Source organism: Scophthalmus maximus, chromosome 17 (assembly GCF_022379125.1).
Source record: "Scophthalmus maximus strain ysfricsl-2021 chromosome 17, ASM2237912v1, whole genome shotgun sequence".
NCBI classification, from domain to species: Eukaryota; Metazoa; Chordata; class Actinopteri; order Pleuronectiformes; family Scophthalmidae; genus Scophthalmus; species Scophthalmus maximus.
In genome coordinates, this window is record NC_061531.1 from 8,872,834 (window position 1) to 8,892,468 (window position 19,635).

A 19,635-nucleotide genomic window follows, 5' to 3' on the forward strand; every position below is an offset into this window, starting at 1 on the left:
ACACACCACCGTGTGCTGTGTTAAAAGATGAATACGTCCTGAATATCGACACCGTCTAACTGCATTTTCTGAACGGCTCTGATGCCGCGCTGTTTAATTGTCGTAGTATTTTTTTTTCCACTATAGAGAAAACAGATTGTTTAATGGTTGATGTGTACTATTTATTTGACACGTAACAATTAATACGCCAGCGTGTAGTGTAGCGACCACTAGCGTTGCAACCGCAGTCGGTGCACTTGCAGCAGAACATACCACAACGCACATACGCTGCAAACTCACGTACGTCTTATTTTTTGCGGGTTTTCTGTGCTTCCACGCTGCGTTATGGTTGTTATTATCTAAATAAAATTAAAAAAAAACTAGCCAAGCGGGCCATTTGAAGACGCAATAAAAACACAAGGGTAAAACATTTTAAGCCCGTCCGCGTCGCGCACCCCCACGTCCGCACGAATGGATCCGTCCGAGGTGGTTGGTCATGTGACTTTTTCCGTTTCGCCATTTTCCTCTTCTACACCGGTGCTACCGCTGGCAGCTACGTCGTCGCCCCGCTCTCCGCGTCTCGACCAGCCCCCCGACAAGAACAAGCGGACGGCGGCAGAGGACAACCCCCTCGACGAGAAGATAGTCCGCCTTGTAGCCGTGTGTCCCCCCCGAGAAAGAGAGCGAGGATGTCTTCCCAGGAGAGCCCCGAGTACGCGCCCTTCTTCGCCGTGATGGGAGCCTCTGCGGCCATGGTCTTCAGCGGTAACTACCACGGCGCCGTGTCACTCCGCTGATTCACGACGACGTCATAGATTCGGCCGGACGTTGAATTCCCGTTGAAATGGCGAATGGATGTTGTTCGAGGAGGACGCGGGTGCCTGTCGCTAGAGCGGCCGTGTCGGAGTGGGTCAGTCGGTTCGGTCGGTCACGGCTCACGCGCCTGCCGGGGATGCGAGGCAGCGGCGGCGGGGGGGGGGGGTGTCCGTCGACACTCCCTCCTCACACCGCCAGCACCGGAGCTAACCGCCTCCCCGTGAGCGCCGGTGTCCCGCTGTAAAGGTGTTCGCTGGGGGCTGCTGGTTGGTGACGCAGAGCCTTTTGCTGAGGTGGCAGCTGCTCTCTGTGATCTGTTTTTCTTTTTCAAAAAAAAAAATTCACGAATTACAAGATACACACGATGCTTGCTGATATTAAAATGTCTCCCGGTGGCCTTTAAGCGTGTGACAGGAGGGCCAGAGGCCCACACGCGTCAGTCTGTGAAATTAAAGGGGAAGTCCGTGCACTCATCCACGTGCAGCACCCCGTGTGTCACACACTTCCATCCGCCGACCTCACACTGTAAATCCCGCAGACACAGACGACTGTCTCCGTGATTTGATGGGTTTTTCCATCCAGCCAGTGGCGGACTGGGCTCATGATATTCATCTAGAGATGCTCAGATGCAATACCTCTTGGTACCAGCAACACGGAGTCGTGATCTCACACACACACACACACACACACACACACACACCAGTGCCTTTATTTTATTAAAATTTTAAATTTGTTTTGGTTTTATTTTTAAATTGATAATGTTTTATAACACAGGGCCAGGTGTTGCTGTGGAGTTCTGTTGTACATAAATGCCTGAATTTAAATCTAGAATGACAATGTGTTTAATACACTCAACTGAATCAGCCTGTCCACAATTAGAGCTGAGTTTTACTCAAGATGTCCTTACAGTTGTGTGTTTACCCTTCTGACCACCTGCGCCAGAGGTGTACACTCTGCAAAAGCAACTTCATCAAGTTTGTCCTTCACAAACTTTGGTGGAGGCATTCTAAAACCGCTTAACGTGAAAAACGCATAAAGTGCCAAAGCAGCTATCAATGATCGACCAATTTCTCTCAGGCATGTCTCGTCCTAAACACTTAACACTTGTCAACAAAAATCAAAATCAAGTGTTTTCCCCATGGACGCATATTGACCGGTGGGCAAGTTCTGTAATTGGTGTGTGCCTGAAGACTGCGTTATACCAGTTACACCTGATTACCTGTTATACATCATAGGCATAAGTGCAGCACTTTGATATGAGAGTATAATTTGAGCTTTACAGATTTGAATCATTAAACATTGTGCCCACATCTCTGTAAATTTCTTCATGTTGGTTGCTGTGGTCTCATAAGTTGTGATCACAATGGAGTCAGTCTAGGATTTCTCGGAGGTTTCTCAAAGACCTAATGTAAGATTTAGTGAAGGAGACGTGAAAGATGATCCTTACTGAACATTCAAGACAACTCAGTCAGGCATAAATGATCTGACACCTGTGTAAAGCTGAGGCGAGGTGCGTTGTCCAACTTTGGGGGAGGATATCTGACGATCGCGATCGATCTTGAGGATGTCCACAATCTTCGGTCGGGATATCATCAGCTGTACATTTGAAAATTGTTTAACCCTATTTATTATCAAATGGGATGTGAGTTCACCACCTTTAAAAGACGCCAGCGAGGAAAGCAGCCAGTGCAGAGTGGGGCCATTATGCTTTGAAAAGGGACGGATCAGAAATGTTAAACTTTTTTCATTTATGCTAATATAGAGACTGCAGAAAATATCCTATTAGAGAAAAGGCTGGGTTGCTTATTTACACAGTTCTTATTAACAATAACGCTTGAATGTGTCCACACGCCCACAGCAGTAGGTGAGAATCGGTGAAAGCTACATTGTGTGATTTTATTTCTTCCGTGGCTCCAGCAGGTCTTCTTGGTCCGCTTGTGTTGTCTTCAGAGTTTCTCATTGCTTGTTGCCATCAAAGCCATGTTTACTAACCAGTAATTGGCCAGTCGAGATCTATGATCTGCAGGTTTACTACACGCCATACATTTCGTCTCACATTGGGCCTCGTACAAGAGCAAGTTCGTATTGTTATCCTAAATTTCTTATGGATGAAAAAAAGTGCCATGAGAGCCAAATTTGCACTGGCATGTTTTCTGCTGGTGCTGGATCAGTGCATCTTGGTTCATTGCAATATTACACAGCATGTTAAAAAAATGATTCGACGTGCCTTCTCTGGCGTGTGGAGCAGCTTACAGCCAGCTGTGTTAAGGATCATCCACCTGCATTCACAGCACCAACTGTGCGCTTTACCACGGCACGAGTGTGCAGACACTTGTATGAACGCTCCTGTCTCGTCTGTGGCCTGACTAGAGATGTCATGAGCTAATTTAAGGGAATTTTGGGTAAATTATCTAACAGAATGGCGCCAACACATTTCTTACTGTTCCTTCAGGAATCATTTGTTAGTGAAAGGCTAAGACTCTGTGAACAGGTGATTTAATTCAGACTCTCCTCTCTTTCTTACACAGCACTAGGAGCAGCATACGGGACAGCGAAGAGTGGCACGGGGATTGCTGCCATGTCCGTGATGCGGCCAGAGCTCATCATGAAGTCCATCATCCCCGTGGTCATGGCAGGAATCATCGCCATCTACGGCCTAGTGGTGGCTGTGCTGATAGCAAACAACATTTCTGAGAGAATCACCCTTTACAAGTAAGAAGAACCTCTGATATGTGTTTAATATCTGTTGCTCTGTTGTAGTGGGAGAAAAACTTCTACTTCCATCTAATAGGTGAAGCCCAATTTAGGGAAAAAAATGCAAAGCTAGGTTACGCTTAAGAAAATAAATGATTCTTCAAAAGGTATCAAGCAGCCAAAATTATGCATCAACTTATCCTGAACATGTTGTGTATAGGAAATCAATATTTACAGGGCTTTTTTCTCTGTTTTGATAAAAACACATTGGTCTTGAATCTGAAGTTCTCCTTCAGAATACATTTGCTTCCTCTGACTCATTGCTGTTTTTCCTGAACAACTACTTAACAGTTAACTTTTATACTATGGTTTATATGAGGGTGAGACTTGATGAAAGAAAAACGTATATCCAGCACTTTAACCACCGTTCCATCAATGCGTATTGTTAATATTGAATTGTGAGTGGTCCTATTTGCTTTTAATATAGCTAATTTAACAGGTTTACAGTTAAGGTAATAGGTCCAAAATGCATCATAATCTTCTATTGCTGTCCATATCTATATGTAGTGTGCGTGTTATTGCTAAAACGTTGCTTGTGTATTGATGCAGAGGATCCTGAAAACAGAACAGTGTTGAATCGAGTGCTGGGTGTTTCAGACACTATTTCCTGGTACACTGACAGTACTTGTTTCTCTCCCTGACAGGAGTTTCCTGCATCTTGGTGCCGGTCTGAGCGTGGGCCTGAGCGGTCTGGCAGCCGGGTTCGCCATCGGAATTGTGGGCGACGCTGGCGTTCGGGGCACTGCCCAGCAGCCCCGGCTTTTTGTGGGCATGATCTTGATCCTGATCTTCGCCGAGGTGCTGGGGCTTTATGGCCTCATCGTGGCCCTCATCCTATCTACAAAATAAGTGTCTGCATCAAACACCATCTCATTCATTCCACATCAAAGCAGCAAGAACAAATAGGAGATTTCCACCTACTTCCATTACACCCGTGGGTCTGACAGGATGGGATGGCGACAGAAACATGTTGGCGGTCGACTTTGACAGCCGTGTCCCCAGTAGATGTGATCTATCCATATTGTTTTACGCCATCCAGTTGTGTCAGGTCCTTTGTGTACAAAATGGGCATGAAGATGTATTGGTTGTTGTGGGATGATGTGTGGACAGTCTGCCTGGTGTGTTGTCTGATCTTAACCTGTACAGTGATCCAGAGTCCCTTCACCTCTGTAAATGTAGTAACCAGTCTGTGCTGTGAGTGTGAGTATACATGTTTATCCCTTGGCCCTTTCCCCTCCTTCTGATTTTTTGTTTTATGTTGGTGGTTTTGATTGTTCTGTTTTGAAACTGCTGAAAAATCGTGCACATTAGTATTTTATTTTTTTCATGTTCTTTTTGGGGACCATTTTTTGAATCAGGAGTTGTCAAGAGATATTTTTTTTTCACTATTTATGGAAAGTTATGAAGATTTTGACTCAATGAAACTGTCTAAATGGAAAACTGTTAATATTAAAATACCCTATATACATAAAAATACATATGAATTATCTGTGTATAGTTAGATTACATGCACTGTGGGTAATTGTTCAAAGTGCTTGGAATTCCTCTGGATGTAGTGTGATTATTGGTGTGTGTGTGTGTGTGTGTGTGTGTGTGTGTGTGTGTGTGTGTGTGTGTGTGTGTGTGTGTGTGTGTGTGTGTGTGTGTGTGTGTGTGTGTGTGTGTGTGTGTGTGTGTGTGTGTGTGTGTGTGTGTGTGTGTGTGTGTGTGTGTGTGTGTGTGTGTGTGTGTGTGTGTGTGTGTGTGTGTGTGTGTGTGTGTGTGAGTGAGCAGCGTGCGTGTATGACTTGCGTCTACGACTTGCGTCTACGTGTGAGAGTGGATTTATGTTTAATATGACATTCACTTGTATCGTTTACCTGTAGTGCTGCCGTCTTTTTTGTTTTTTTGATTTTTGTTTAAGGTGAGAGGTCACTGTTCAGCCATGCCTGTCAGATTTCCAAATAAAACTCAACCTCCTCCAGAACATCATTGCCAAGCCTTTCATTTCAGATATTGGGATGAGTCAAACTTATGGTACAAATGACAGTCTAAATGAAAAACTTAAGTTGGTAAAGCTGAAAGGCCTTGCTATAGATCAGCTAAGTGTTCATCAAAATGCTATGTATTTCTACTTATATATTAACTGTTTCTGTAAGTTACATTACGGATAGTGTTTTGAATTAACCTCTCCGGTGCCTAAGAGGCAGTCATGTGGAATGAGTGGTTTGATTATTGGGGTGTGACAAGCTGCATTGAGACCTACAATTGGCAGCTGCTCCACCCTCAACAGCTGATCACTGGTCAGGAGGATGCTGCCAACAACTACACACGTGGACACTGCACCACCATCAGCAAAGGTGGTGCTGAACAGGATCTGCAAACTGGTGAGTCACTTCAGAGCCGGAGGAGTTCCTTCCTTGTGGAGCCTGTTCAGAATTATAATCTGTAACTCCTGTTGTGCAAGACACTGTCGTCAACAGTGGCTGTGTTCAAATTATGCAGTTTACCTTCACACCACGAGGGGGCACTAAATCACAATACAATACAAACTTGCCGTGTAGAAGTTGGTTCATTTTCTCACTTGTAGAGAAAAGTAAACAGATCTCCAGGATTTGACACTTCTGCCTCCATTCCAGAACCATGGAAGTGAAAAGCATTGTGTCTTTCATGCTTAGAACATTTGATCAGAGTGTCCCTGATACTCGTTTGCATGTACGAAGTATTTCCAATGAAAATTTTTCACAGCTAAGTCTTTGGATTATCCACAGTGCAGACATTGTTTCTGGGAAGATGCACTGCAGTTCAATCTTTTTGAAGATTCAGGATGATGACAGTCATCAAACAACAGCAAGCCTGTATTTTGACAAGCTCATAGAATATCATTTTTTACGATATAGTTAAACAGATGTAATATAAACAACAGATAATCTGCCAGAAATAAGCAGCATGTTTTAGGAAACGTTGTGCTTTTCAATACCCAATACACTATTATATTGAGAAACGCCCATAGACACTGAGTCTATGGGCGTCCAAATGATCGCTTAAAGTACAGATTCAAGCAAATTGTCAAATTTTGATTGTGACTATCATGTGTTCATTTTACAATATCAAGTCAGTGTGCAATGTCTTTGGTTGATTATTTGAATGTGCACGTAAGACAAGAATTGTCACATTGATGTGATGTTATCCCCTGAATAATTCCTGCAGCGTTCTGCTACTGTGCTACACACACACACACACACACACACACACACACACACACACACACACTGTATATACTGTGTAAATATAATGAATGTAAATCAATCTCGATGTTCGTGTTACTGTTTGTTGTGTTCCGTCCGAATGTTCGGACAATTGTATGTTTACGCTTTAGCAACATTGTTGTTTAAACTTGCATGGCAATGAGGCTCTTTGAATTGAAAAAAAATTGAAAAATTGAGAGAGAGAGAGAGAGGGGGGGAGGAGGGAGGGAGAGAGAGAGAGAGAGAGAGAGGGGGGAGAGAGAGAGAGAGAGAGAGAGAGCGAGCGGGGGAGAGAGAGAGAGAGAGAGAGAGAGCGAGCGTGCGGGAGAGAGAGAGAGAAGGGGGGAGAGAGAGAGAGCGAGGGGGGAGAGAGAGAGAGAGAGAGAGAGAGGGGGAGAGAGAGAGAGAGAGAAGGGGGGAGAGAGAGAGAGAGAGAGAGAGAGAGAGAGAGAGAGAGAGAGAGAGAGAGAGGGAGGGCGGGAGGGCGGGAGGGAGAGAGAGAGAGAGAGAGAGAGGGCGGGAGAGCCAGCCTGTTATTGTTTACTCTCGGACTCGTAAAGCGGGTCATGGGGACGAGGAGCTCAGTCTGCCACTCGTTCATCCGTTGTGTGTCGTCCACGCAGCTGTAGGTGGCCTCGGCGTCTCTGCGGTGCAGCCAGCGAGTTGACTTGCTTGCTGCTTCCGGGACAACAGACAGGTAACAATGTCAACGCAGCCCCATTTGTCCTGGCTAGTAGCAGCACCATGCTAACGGAAGCTAACTCACTAGCTAACTCTATTCGACTTATTACGCCCCCCCCCTTTTTTTTACAGCACTTGGCTCACAAAGAGTGCAGGAACGTTAGTCAGCGGTGCAGCTACACGTACACACACCAATCTACAACACGTGAACTCTGCATTTGACCTTGTTGCCGCCTGCTGACATGTTAATGCGTGCGCGCCTCAACGGGTAGCGCTAGCTGCTCTTGTTAGCCGAGGCTAGGCGGCTAACTAGCTAACCAGCTAGCCCGGACAACAACACCTGCACGTCGTCGGGTGAAACGACTGCCACTCGCCGTGACAACTGCACGGATCGTGACCCGGCTAGTGACCGTTCGTTGGTATTAGCCTCAGTGGTCAGGTTGATGTGTGTGCTACTGCTGTTAAGGTCTGTTGTTGCGGTGACTGTTGCTCCAGAAATCGGTGCACTCAACAAAATTTCTTGAAAGATTTTGTTAAAATAAGAAGCAACTATGTTGAAACTTAAGACTTCTAAATTGTAAAAAAGTACATTACTGTTTTGATAAATACTAAAATCAGGACAAGATTAATATAACTCAAGTTATGTCTTAGTGACTGTCATGTAAACTGCTCAGGATGACATGACAGCGCGTGAAGCTTCACTGGTTCTATCCCAGAAGTCTTCAGTCTTCAGGGTCTGTACCTCTTAATATAACCATGTTTTTCATCTCGCCTCTCAGCAGCTGGACTGATGCTGCTCTTGCAACATCTGGACTAAAGCTGATCTGCCTGTCAGATCCTTCTACGAGCGAGACTAGAGAGTTGCTGCCATGTCCAGGCGAAGCAGGAACAGCCGTGCGTGGAGGTATGTCTGGGGTGGGATACGGCAGGACGCGGACGCCCGGGCACTCGTGTTGGCCTCTGAGAGCGAGGAGTGGAGCTATGACCGCCTAGAGGTAAGCACGCAGCCTCTGAACAGGCACAAAGGGTCCGAGATCGTGCAACAACATGTTTGTCGTCATGTGATGCCGGCTGTTTGCACCGTAGACGAGGGAAATATGAGCACGAGAAGGCCGGGAAGATTCACCTCAGGGGTCCCTGTCAGACTGAAAGCCTTTAGTGTTTGAACTAAAGCCAATGTCTGATGCTTGAAGCCAAAAGTTGAGTTGTTTACATGCTTTGTATCAGATCAAGACATTTCTCCACAGAAGGGAATGTACAATAATGGCAGCCTTTTACTTTCAAATTATAGATTTGCACGTTGTTGTTTTTTTCATTGCTGCAATTTCCTTGTAACAGCCTGACATCCAAAATCAGTGCTTTGTAGCTACTGTACGTAAGCAATGCTGCTGACGTAGGATTTTACAATTTCTCCCTGCCTTGTGGCTCCCAAGTACAGTGATTCAGACTCTGAGGCGGACTTCTCAGCAGTGATGGTCCCCCCAGTGCCCAGTGCAGTGCCCGTCACCGGAGAGTCCTACTGTGGCTGTGACTCCCAGGCTGAGACCAGCTACAACCCTCGTCTGCGAGGATTTCACCAAGTTAAAGACTGCCACTGTGGAGAGGACGACCAAGGTAAAGGACCGCTGCTGCGTTTGAATGGTTGTGACTCATGGAGGGACACACCCGTTTAAAAAAATCATTGGTTTGATAAGTGTTGTCACTTGAGTAACGCCACTATATCATGTCTGGTTACTGTGATTTGTTCACAAATTGATTATATTTTCGTTTGTTATTTGATATTCGGGCAAACAAATGAGACTGAACTTCTTGTGTGATTGACCTGAATTTAATGACTTCTGATGCTTCAGATTTCGACTGGGTGTGGGATACCAGCAGCCGGTCGACAGCAACATTACTGAGCTGCGAAAATCGCAAAGTGAACTTCCACTCTGAATACAGCTGTGGCACAGCTGCGATCCGTGGCTCCAAAGAGCTGGCTGAAGGGCAGCACTTCTGGGAAATCAAGATGACATCCCCAGTGTACGGAACAGACATGGTGAACCTCTAGTTTCTTACCTCCAAGTTATTTTCTAATGAAGTAGAGCAAACGTTTTGTCTAAAACCATGGATTAATGAATGCTGTGTAGAAGCTCAAGTTTCTTTTTTTTCTGTTTTTTTTATTCTAAACCATCTAAACTTTTTCATGAACAGATGGTTGGCATTGGTACCTCTGATGTCAACCTAGACAAATACAGACACACGTTCTGCAGCCTGCTGGGAAAAGATGCAGACAGCTGGGGTCTCTCTTACACTGGTAAGAACAACACAACGCGCGAAAATGTGGCAGTGATCGTTGACAATGCTTATTATATGAATTACACATCATCGGTTGCCCTTTTCTCCCAGGCTTGTTGCATCACAAAGGAGAGAAGATGAACTTTTCTTCTCGGTTTGGACAGGGCTCCATCATCGGAGTCCACCTGGACACTTGGCACGGCACAGTTACTTTCTTCAAGAATCGAAAGTGTATAGGTTCGTACAGACAAAGTCCACTGTTGACCAGAGTGCTGGTTGTTTGCTATTTGAATGACAGGATCTTAGTGATTTGTAGGAATGCAGCAATCCATTTCTCTTCTGATACCAGTTCTGGTACTTGGCCATGGATGCCGTGGCACTAACAATGTAGTCATTGGGTAGCCATGACTGTAACTGATGGTTGAAACAGATTTTTGATAATGACATTAACAATTAAAACTATCTGGTATTCATTGATACATTGTACGGATTTACAAACCTAACAGTTGTATTTGATACATTTCTGTGATATATTTGTAACGATTGCAAGATCGGGAAAGATAACCATATGGATGAAACATATCCGTGTACACATTAAAGAAATGTAGAGCATGTTTCTACATAGCTTACACAACACAGACATGCAAAACTGGATAACCTTCCAGACACACTGAATGTGTGTCTATTTATTCTGTGTGGATTCTGTGCAGTGTGGTGTTGCAACGAGGTGTGACACATGAACATTACATTCTTGTCACCTTTGTCGATGTAGGTGTTGCTGCCACGGAGCTACACAATAAGAGGTTTTACCCAATGGCGTGCTCCACGGCAGCGAAAAGCAGCATGAAGGTAATCCGGTCCTGCTCCGCGCCCACCTCCCTGCTGTATCTCTGCTGTGCTCGCCTTCGCCAGCTGCTGCCAGAGTGTATAGACACCTTGGACGTGTTGCCACTGCCACCAGGCCTCCGTCAGTTGCTCCACAATAAACTGGGTTGGGTGCTGAGTCTCAATAATGGCGCCACAGAAGAAACCCCTGATGAGCCCGAGCGTCCCTCAAGATTGCCTGTCCCTCCCTTGGCTGGACCGTCCTCCTCCGAGAGCGACTCAGAGGGTTGTACGTCCGACCCCGAAGCATGTCAGAGGAAAAGATGCCGCTGGACATGACTAGACAGCTTGACTCCTACCTCCTCTTAACCACTGGCAGAGGTTACTGTCCTGTGGCATCTAATCTAGTGTTACTTACCTGCCAACATCACTGATATATGGTAGTGAAGAGAATCACCAGGATCAGTTGAACAGAGAGAGCGGTGTGTAGGTGACGGGCAGTGTTTCTGCCCTCACGCTTGGTTACTGTGATCTTCTCTCATGCCATTCACCTGTCTTCTTGCTCATCACCCACTTAGTATCTAACACCAGCTTCGGTAATAAGTGAAAAGATTTGGTGTTGTTTTGTTTGCTTACTTAATTTGTTGCCATTCATCGATGGGGACAAGTAACGTTGTGCGAAAATGGTACAGTATACTGTACATCGTGACACTGAAGTAAGATCTGGCCAATTTTTGCTCGTCTTAATGGTATAATTGTAAAAATTGTTTTTTTTCTGTGTTTTTATCCTGTATGCAAATAATGTATATTATTATCAACCTCAATGCTGTCCATGCATTATCAAAGTAATCTGTTACCTGTTTTACTGACATCTGCAGGATTCCAAAGTGAGAATCCGTTATTATTCTTCTATTATTATTGTTATTTATTTTTGTAATCTATGCCAGTCACAGCTCAAAGACTTAAAACTTAACTTAAACTGACAAATACGTGGAAAGTGTTTGGAGGGGGAGGAATGAACGTGGGGGACTCTACAACAAAAGAATTATCATTTTCTGTCTTTCGTGGGACAGCCATCATCGGCAAACGCCTGAAGCACGTCAGATTGCACATCACATTATTTAAAAAAAGAAAAAAGTAAAATATTAAATACAATGGCCTGTCGCCAGCTTTTAAAAGTCTCCCATTGTTTATAGATTCCCTCTTTTTCTAAAAGATGTAAGCAGTAATATACATTGTTTTGTGTCATTCAAATGAGACCACCACACCTTTTCAATAACTTTTCATTTCTGTTACACCTTACTGTTTTTTTTTTGAAAATGTTCTTCATTTGATTGAAAAAATATGCCATTATGAGCATTTATAACGTTAAACTTTATTTTTTTTTACTGAACTGTTTATGCAATGTTTTTTGTTTTTTTCCAGGGCCTTGTTCAATCCCTTTGCTTAACAACTGCACTGCATTCACTAAGGTCCTACTCGATGCTAAATCCTTTCGGTATCAAACACTCAGCCCCTCTCGGCCTGAAACATGACTAGGCGCTGTCAGAACACCTGCGGTGGTCAGCTCGAATTTGATTTGGACTTCAATGATAAAAACCTTTGTTTTCTGCACCTACTGTTCCTGCCGTTACACATTTTGAAACAGAGCTATACATGACTAAATACAGTTTAAAAACTGTGCTACTGTCTGGTAACGATTTCAGCTCTGACTGAATATGTGGATTTAGCTATAAAGAGGTGGACTGTTGTGCCTGACTGGTCTGCTACATATTTTTCTGGTCAAACCTTTCATGACATACAGATATTTTACAGTCACCTTTTAAGCCAACGGGCTGAGTGGGGCTAAAAGATACTTTTTTGGTCTGAATTGATTGAGGAGAGTTACATATACAGTATAAATATTGTGTCCATTTCTTCGGGTTAGGGGGTTAGGGACTACCAAACCACAACAATGTCGTTATTATAATGTTTATCCTATGTGTTGAAGCTACACAGTTTGCCAACTGCGGCCTCAGTCACCAGTATGTTTACTCCTCTTGGTTTATGTAGATGTACACAGACGTTTAAGGAACTATGCAATGCAAGCATCCTCTGTGATGCTGGTTTTAAGTAGGTAGGAAAGGAAGTATGGGGGCACTATTATGGAGACACTGGCACAGCAAAAGTGGTGATGGTACCAGAGGACGATGCTCATCAGTCATGAGTAGTGACATGACGCACATAAATCTGTCCAGTTGTGTAATGAGTCTGTCCAATAATGTAACCACAAAGGAGTTAGTTGTAGGCCAGCATACGTTTCTTTTTTTTTTACTTCCTTCACTGTACTTGTCTTCACCTTGATGCATCTAAGCACTTTTTCTTACTGTCATAATTATAAATAGAAAAAAAATCAAAGAGTTTCTCCTATACCATGTCATACTAAACATATTGTATGTGAAGGCCTGTAATGGCTTTTTTTCTGTATAACCGATCAGCATGATTTTCAGCTGAAATTAAAATGAATGCTAAGTATGCAAATACTATTCCTTTTTTGACTCCAGAATCACAGCAGCATTTGAGATTTGTTTGTTTGTTTCTTTGTTGGAAGTTAAAGGCGTGTGCTGCGACCAGAAGGTGCTGATGGCAGAGAACAAGGTAAAAGAGGGCTGTGAATGTCTTTAAGCACACGCCTTTACAGTATTTAAAAAAAACCTAACTGCGTGATGATGATTATAAGTATAACACTGTACTGTATGTCTAATGACATAACTCACAAACTGAGGTCCTAATAGATGACTGTGATTCCAAATGATGACAGGGCAGTAACAGATATTTGTTTTCACACCAGTAAAGTCGATCATGTATGGATCCAAAATACACAGCTACACAGTACACAGCTAAAATTATTAAATAAAAGAAAAATCTCTAAATCAGCCCAAATATTCTGTAGTGATAATTAAATATGCTTTCATTGATACATCTTCAATAACCCATATTGGTTTTAAACACTTTTCTGTCGATAAACAATTTGAAGCATATTTCATGAATCTTTCACAACATATATTGTCGAGAAATTCATTTAATATTCATTTAAATGGGTAGAAAGAACTTATTTCATCATTATTTGTTGTAGTGATAAGACACAAAGACAACAGGTTATTAAATATCAGTTACGGGTATATGAATCATCAAATTATTGAAAAAATAATAATATGCTGCCTTATATAAACACATGTGGAACAAATGTACGCAAGCAGTCAACACGGGACATTTTGCAGTCGGACCGCGTGAACGGAAGAGTCCTCCCTTGCTTGCTCGGAGAGGTCAAGTGAAACTGGTCCTACACATCATCGACGTTCAGGTAATTGTTGCATAGATAATTGCACATTATGAACAGTATCGATAGTTCAGCAACAGTCCGTTAAAACAAATCAGTTGGCGTCAGTGCTGCTTTTATCATCTTGACGCTAGCTAACGGCTAGCTCAGGCTAGCCTTGTCACAGCCGGGCTGTCAGTCTGTGTTCGTGCGCTCCGCTCACAGTCCGTGCTGACACACTGACCGAGGTCAGTTTCCTCTGTAACCAGCAGTCAGAGGGAACTACTTTCTTAGTTCACAATGTAAGTAAATTAATTTCCATCCGTGCAGGACGAACCGGACTCGCCGAGGAGCTGCCCTGACGTCACACATCACACAGTCATGGTGAAGAAAAAGCGAGTTCGTCTCATCGCAGAAATGGCTCGGAAGATCCGGGCGTACCGGGAGCTCAAGTCCCAGCCGCGGGAGTCCCAGAGGTACGCGCTGGACTACGACACGATGAAGCGGCCTTACACGGGGAAGATGCTGCCCGTGCTGGCCTGGCCCGATGTGCGCAAGGAGAGCCGCCTCTTCTCCCTGCTGGCGAGCATGAGGATGTTCGGGGTGGGCCGCTCCTTCACCCGCAAGTCGTGGCTGGAGGACCACACTGAGCCCAGCTACTGGCAGATCACCAAGGTCAAGGTGGACTACACGGCTGAGGTGAGCACGGGCCACTGTCTGTTCACAGTGACGCTTCGTCGCGATGAACAGATGTAGAAGTGAGTGTGGGGACTCAGACTGACGCATGTCCTGGTTTCTTGTGGTTTACAGAACATGGATCATGGCAAGGCATGGGGGGTCCTCACCTACAAAGGTAAATAATACAGCACTGTGTTCCCTGCAGTGATCAGAATCAGTTGAAACAGTATTCTGACCTCCGTGACATTAGGAGAAAATGGTGATATTTTGCAACGAAATAAATGTAACATGAAAAAGTGACAGTTCCAAATTGACTTCCCATTACCTAACAGTACACTTTAGTCAAGGTCCATCATACCTCACCACTCCGCTTGTAGTTTTCTTTGCAGACGTCTTTGATCGTGATGCTCTTGGAACAAATAGCACATTTGTGCCCATATAACCATGAACAACATGTGATGATTATTCTCTAATGTGGTAACTTTAAAAAAAAAATAATTTGCGCTTGGCAGGGAAACAGGAGAGTGAGGTCAAGGAGGTGGACAAGGTGATGTACCACGACTGGCGCCTGATTCCCAAACACATGGAGCAGCAATTCATGGACTTTGAGCCACTTCCTGAGCCGCCGGTACGCTATGTCGCCTACCCACCCCTGCTCCGGGCCATGCTGCTGGCCCAGCACAAGAAGGCAACGGGCAGCGTACTGACAAAGGAGCCCACCTTACCTCTAAAGAGGGAGGTCCAGCTCAACAAAGACTATTTCCGCAGGCAGGAACAAGAGAAGCAGAGCAAAGAGGGGACAGCGGTGTAAACACTCGATAATCTTGGACGTTTTGGACCAAATCGGTGTTGACGGAGGCGGTCAACTTCTTCTGTCTCAGCACACTCGAAGCCCTCCACTCAAAGCCTGTCATGGACTCAAATAAATTCTCTTCTGTTTTCATCTGAAGCAGGCCTCTCTGTGTAACATGTATCTGTGTGATGTGATTGCTATTAAATCTGATGTCAAATAAGGTCACTCTAAGTGAGTTTTAATGCAATATTTTTTGTGCAGCAGCAGGAACTCTGATGAAGTCAGTGAAACCTTGACTTAAGTAAAACTTTACAAGATGCTCCACATTCCTCATTTTAACGCAGGCGGCAGGCTAATCTTCCGACATTCCACCTCTAAAATGACACATGACCACATTCCACAATGTCTGTGGACCAGTATTGCCGTTTTTGTGGCAAAGATTTGAAAATATCTTGTACTTTTCAGTCAAATGCTCGTAGTAGTATGGTCTTGGGCTTGGAGGATAGCTCAGGGCTTGTGCCCTTTTCTATCCATCAAGAACACTTGGGGGTTGCCTACCCATTGCTGCTTGTTCGTTGGCAGCAGCCTTGGTTTACAAAAGACGCTTCTCTCTGCAGCATGGTATAAACCCTGCCCATTTTCAGATTAATCGTTGTGATTGGGGTAGACAGTATTCTGGAAAGAGTAAAAATAAAGGAACTCCCAGGACTCGTCTAGGTCTCAGGCTAGTAATATTATGACTTTTGTCTTAATATCATGACTTTATTTCCGTGACATTATGACTTTATTCTGAAAATCTCAGTGGCCCTAATACGCCGTCATAGAGATAACTTCAGCGGACAGGATTGATGATTAAAATGTGTCATTGTTCAAGACTTCGTACATAATGCAATATGTAAGTAAACTTTGACTTGTAAGCACTTAATTGTGACCTACAGTGGCTAGTAGTTTTATTCATTTCATTTCATCACGTCCACACTAGGTCGTCTCTTCTTGGCAGTAATGAGTTTCCGTACGTGCCGATGATTTGCTGTGATTTTTCCCAAAAAGTCACCTGCGTGGTGACGTGTGTGTGTGTACGTCCTCCTCGCCTACTTCCGCCCTACATTGTGTGCTCCGTCCGTCGTCCTCCGCCTACTTCCGCCCTACGCTGTGTGCTCCGTCCGTCGTCCTCCGCCTACTTCCGCCCTACGCAGTGTGCTCCGTCCGTCGTCCTCCGCCTACTTCCGCCCTACGCAGTGTGCTCCGTCCGTCGTCCTCCGCCTACTTCCGCCCTACGCAGTGTGCTCCGTCCGTCCACTACCGGCGACAATGATCTGCCTGTTTCTGTCCATATTCGCCAACATCTTCCAGACAGGTTGGTGGTGTTGATATTAACGGCTCCTCTGCGGGACAATGTTGCTCACAGACCAGCGCTCAGCGAGTGAGAGAGAGGGAGTCACCCGCCGGACGGGCGCCTCGGCTAGCTGCTACACAGGGACTGAGGAGGCAGGAAACCGTCAAAACTCTTTTAACAGAGCTTCGGTAACTCGTGTCGTTTTTAACCGAGGCGGTGTTTGTTCGCACGGAAGTGTGAGGTGGTGTGACTAACGACAGACAAGCTGCGTTTTTGGCGACAGACGTTAACAGCATGCGGCTTTCTTTCTTGGCACAAACACAGACTTCTGTCGGCTACTAATCCACCAGCCGCAGTCTGGTCCGCGAGGGAACATAAGTTGAATCATCGTCCTATTAATATCGCGTTTGGAGCCCGTGAGCGCTGATTGGCTAATGCAGCAGCGCGAGCTCTGCGAATGGGGCCGTAAAAAAATCTTGGTGGTTAAACGTGCACGGATTGAAGAATCTGATGAAATATGATCTGGATGCAGCAAGCTTGGACCCTGAGGCTCGGGCCACACACAGAGAGAGAGAGACACAGAGAGAGAGAGAGAGAGAGAGAGAGAGAGAGAGAGAGAGAGTGTGTGTGTTTTTGGAATTGTGCAGACAGCTAGAGGGGGAAACAGTTTATCCACCATAAAAAAAAAAAAAACTGTGGCTAAGAAACTAACAAGTGACAATTTCATGCTTAACCTGTGTGTGTGTGTGTGTGTGTGTGTGTGTGTGTGTGTGCAGAACTAACAGTGAATGACACCGACTGTCTTTCAATGTCGATTAAACCATTTTGAATGCAAGTTGAGATTCTTTTTCTCTTTTTCGTCAGCTGTCTGTTCACTGCAATACTTCTGACCTTTCCTCTTCCTTTTGGCCACACGATTGGTTCTAGGTTGGACCGGTGTGAATGAGCGCACCTTCCTGGCCGTGAAACCCGATGGCGTGCAGCGGAAGCTGGTGGGAGAAATCGTGCAGCGCTTTGAGAGGAAAGGATTCAAGCTGGTGGGCCTCAAACTCATGCAGGTATGTGTGTATCTGTTATTTCCAGTAAAAACACTCCCTGGAGACTCTAAAGTAGTTTAACTCTTGATTATCTTATTAGCTTTCAATCTGAATATGTGTCTCTTCTTGCGTGTGTTTGAATTCTCAGGCATCCGAGGAACTTCTCAGGGAGCATTACTCGGAGCTGAGGAGTAAGCCCTTTTTCAGTGGGCTGATCGCCTACATGAGCTCAGGACCCGTTGTTGCAATGGTGAGACACCTCGGCATACTATCTCCACAGGACACGACCAACTTTATCCTGGTTAATGGATTATTTATCATAGAGGTTTTAAATGATACCACAGCAGTTATTTGTCACCATGAGAGTTCAAGCTCCAGCAGCAGCAGGAAATGAGTGAAGCCCTTGAGTTGAAATGATGACTCGAGCATGACGGAAAAAAAGTTGGCAGACATTTCTCCAGTTCGACTTCCAGCAGTCTACAACATGAAGGCAAATTTTGTGAAAATGTTAAGGCCTAACGAGGTAGAAAAAGCTGACACTCTCAGACAATGTGACTGTTCTGTAAAGGGTGTGGTGACACTTACCTCCTTTGTGCTTTGGTCATGTATATTTCTGTTTGCTCACTCAGGTGTGGCAGGGTTTGGATGTGGTCAAGACTGCGCGCAAGATGTTGGGTGAGACCAACCCTGCGGACTCGCTCCCAGGAACCATCCGCGGCGATTACTGTGTGGAAGTGGGCAGGTCAGAACTAATATTTTTATGCTGCAGTCACAGTTGACTTTTTGCATCCATGGTAATATAGACATTGTTTCACAGGAACACAAAGTGACAAAGAAAATTCAATCAAAGTATTGATGCATTTTGTCTTGAATAGGTTTCTAAGAGAGACATAGGAGAAAACTAAAAGAACAGTGACAACACTATAGTATTTACTATAATGTCCCGATTGTGTTTCCGTCGACAGAAACGTGATCCACGGCAGCGACTCTGTGGCGAGCGCCCAGAGGGAAATCTCTCTGTGGTTCCGTCAGAATGAGCTTCTCTGCTGGGAAGACAACTGCAGCCACTGGATCTACAACTAAGGGTCCAAATCCACTGTCTGCAGTTATTGTTATTTTATGTTAGCCTCATTACAAGATGGATCACCTCATACCTCAAGAGGAAGGTTTTGGCTTCAGCAGCTCACATGCAGAGATGCAGTGTCATTTATGTCTCGCTGCGTCTCTCGCTGTAATACATTTTTATCTGTACGAAGGGCATTTCAGAGGTGAAATGATTGTACGAAGCAAAAGTGCACGAAAAGACACAAATTTGACTTGACACTGTCTCCTTCTGTTCCATTGTAGTTCCTGATAAGTGCAGAACACAAGGTCATGTATACAGTTTATAAGCAATAAGCTTGGATTTGATGCAATAAAATGTCATAACAATTAACCCAAAAGGTTAATTTCTATTAAAGGTACACTAAATCACCCTTTTCCATATCGGTACTAAGTACTATTGTTTTGTCTCCACTTCTGCTGAGATTTGTGTGAAATGTTTGAATGTAGATGTTTCCTCTGTAATGAAAACCAAAAGATTGAAGAAATCAAGATGTTAACATAAACCATTTTGCCTTTTTGCACATTCATGATCTTCATTTTCCTGTACCTTTTTTGAATTCAAATTCTGTATGTAAAGATTCTGATTGTAAAAACAGATTGTCCCATCACTACTTGAATGCAATTATGGATATACATTTTAAAATATGTGTAATAGGTTTCCTGCTTTGATAATGAGAGAATGAAGTTCAATATCTTTTTTTAATAAAAGATATTCATTTTCCATCATTTTGTCACATTCATGCTTTTATAAAACTGCTATAATGATGCAAAGTGGATTGTATCTAAATTGTCCAAAAAAATAAATCTAAACTTGAAACTTTTTAAAATTC

General features: G+C 44.3%; 4 protein-coding genes across 8 annotated transcripts; all 4 read left to right on the forward strand.

Annotated features, from left to right (window-relative positions):
* Nucleotides 1–488: 488 nt before the first annotated feature.
* On the forward strand, nucleotides 489–5,515 carry atp6v0ca (ATPase H+ transporting V0 subunit ca). The gene is made up of 3 exons (XM_035614644.2): nucleotides 489–744; nucleotides 3,324–3,507; nucleotides 4,194–5,515. Exons 1-3 carry the CDS (start codon nucleotides 669–671, stop codon nucleotides 4,396–4,398), a joined length of 465 nt encoding a protein of 154 aa, XP_035470537.1. The 5' UTR covers nucleotides 489–668; the 3' UTR covers nucleotides 4,399–5,515.
* Nucleotides 5,516–7,264: 1,749 nt separating this feature from the next.
* spsb3a (splA/ryanodine receptor domain and SOCS box containing 3a) lies at nucleotides 7,265–13,079 on the forward strand. 4 transcript variants are annotated; one of them, XM_047328292.1, is made up of 8 exons: nucleotides 7,265–7,473; nucleotides 7,590–7,923; nucleotides 8,237–8,452; nucleotides 8,891–9,071; nucleotides 9,308–9,495; nucleotides 9,651–9,753; nucleotides 9,846–9,971; nucleotides 10,507–13,079. In XM_047328292.1, the coding sequence occupies exons 3-8, from the start codon at nucleotides 8,327–8,329 to the stop codon at nucleotides 10,896–10,898; spliced, it is 1,116 nt and encodes a 371-aa protein (XP_047184248.1). In that variant the 5' UTR covers nucleotides 7,265–7,473; nucleotides 7,590–7,923; nucleotides 8,237–8,326; the 3' UTR covers nucleotides 10,899–13,079. The 4 variants fall into 4 exon arrangements, with proteins under 4 accessions (XP_047184248.1, XP_047184249.1, XP_047184247.1 ...); XM_047328293.1 differs by having other exon boundaries at nucleotides 8,240–8,452; XM_047328291.1 differs by lacking the exon at nucleotides 7,590–7,923 and having other exon boundaries at nucleotides 8,240–8,452.
* A 704-nt stretch (nucleotides 13,080–13,783) lies between these two features.
* Nucleotides 13,784–15,548, forward strand: mrps34 (mitochondrial ribosomal protein S34). Its single transcript, XM_035614588.2, has 4 exons — nucleotides 13,784–13,902; nucleotides 14,188–14,556; nucleotides 14,668–14,710; nucleotides 15,048–15,548. The coding sequence occupies exons 2-4, from the start codon at nucleotides 14,239–14,241 to the stop codon at nucleotides 15,344–15,346; spliced, it is 660 nt and encodes a 219-aa protein (XP_035470481.2). The 5' UTR covers nucleotides 13,784–13,902; nucleotides 14,188–14,238; the 3' UTR covers nucleotides 15,347–15,548.
* Nucleotides 15,549–16,535: 987 nt separating this feature from the next.
* nme3 (NME/NM23 nucleoside diphosphate kinase 3) lies at nucleotides 16,536–19,632 on the forward strand. Of its 2 annotated transcripts, none has more exons than XM_035614590.2 (5): nucleotides 16,536–16,685; nucleotides 17,592–17,722; nucleotides 17,850–17,951; nucleotides 18,331–18,443; nucleotides 18,667–19,632. In XM_035614590.2, the coding sequence occupies exons 1-5, from the start codon at nucleotides 16,640–16,642 to the stop codon at nucleotides 18,782–18,784; spliced, it is 510 nt and encodes a 169-aa protein (XP_035470483.1). In that variant the 5' UTR covers nucleotides 16,536–16,639; the 3' UTR covers nucleotides 18,785–19,632. The 2 variants fall into 2 exon arrangements, with proteins under 2 accessions (XP_035470483.1, XP_035470484.1); XM_035614591.2 differs by lacking the exon at nucleotides 16,536–16,685 and adding an exon at nucleotides 16,710–16,852.
* Nucleotides 19,633–19,635: the final 3 nt, after the last annotated feature.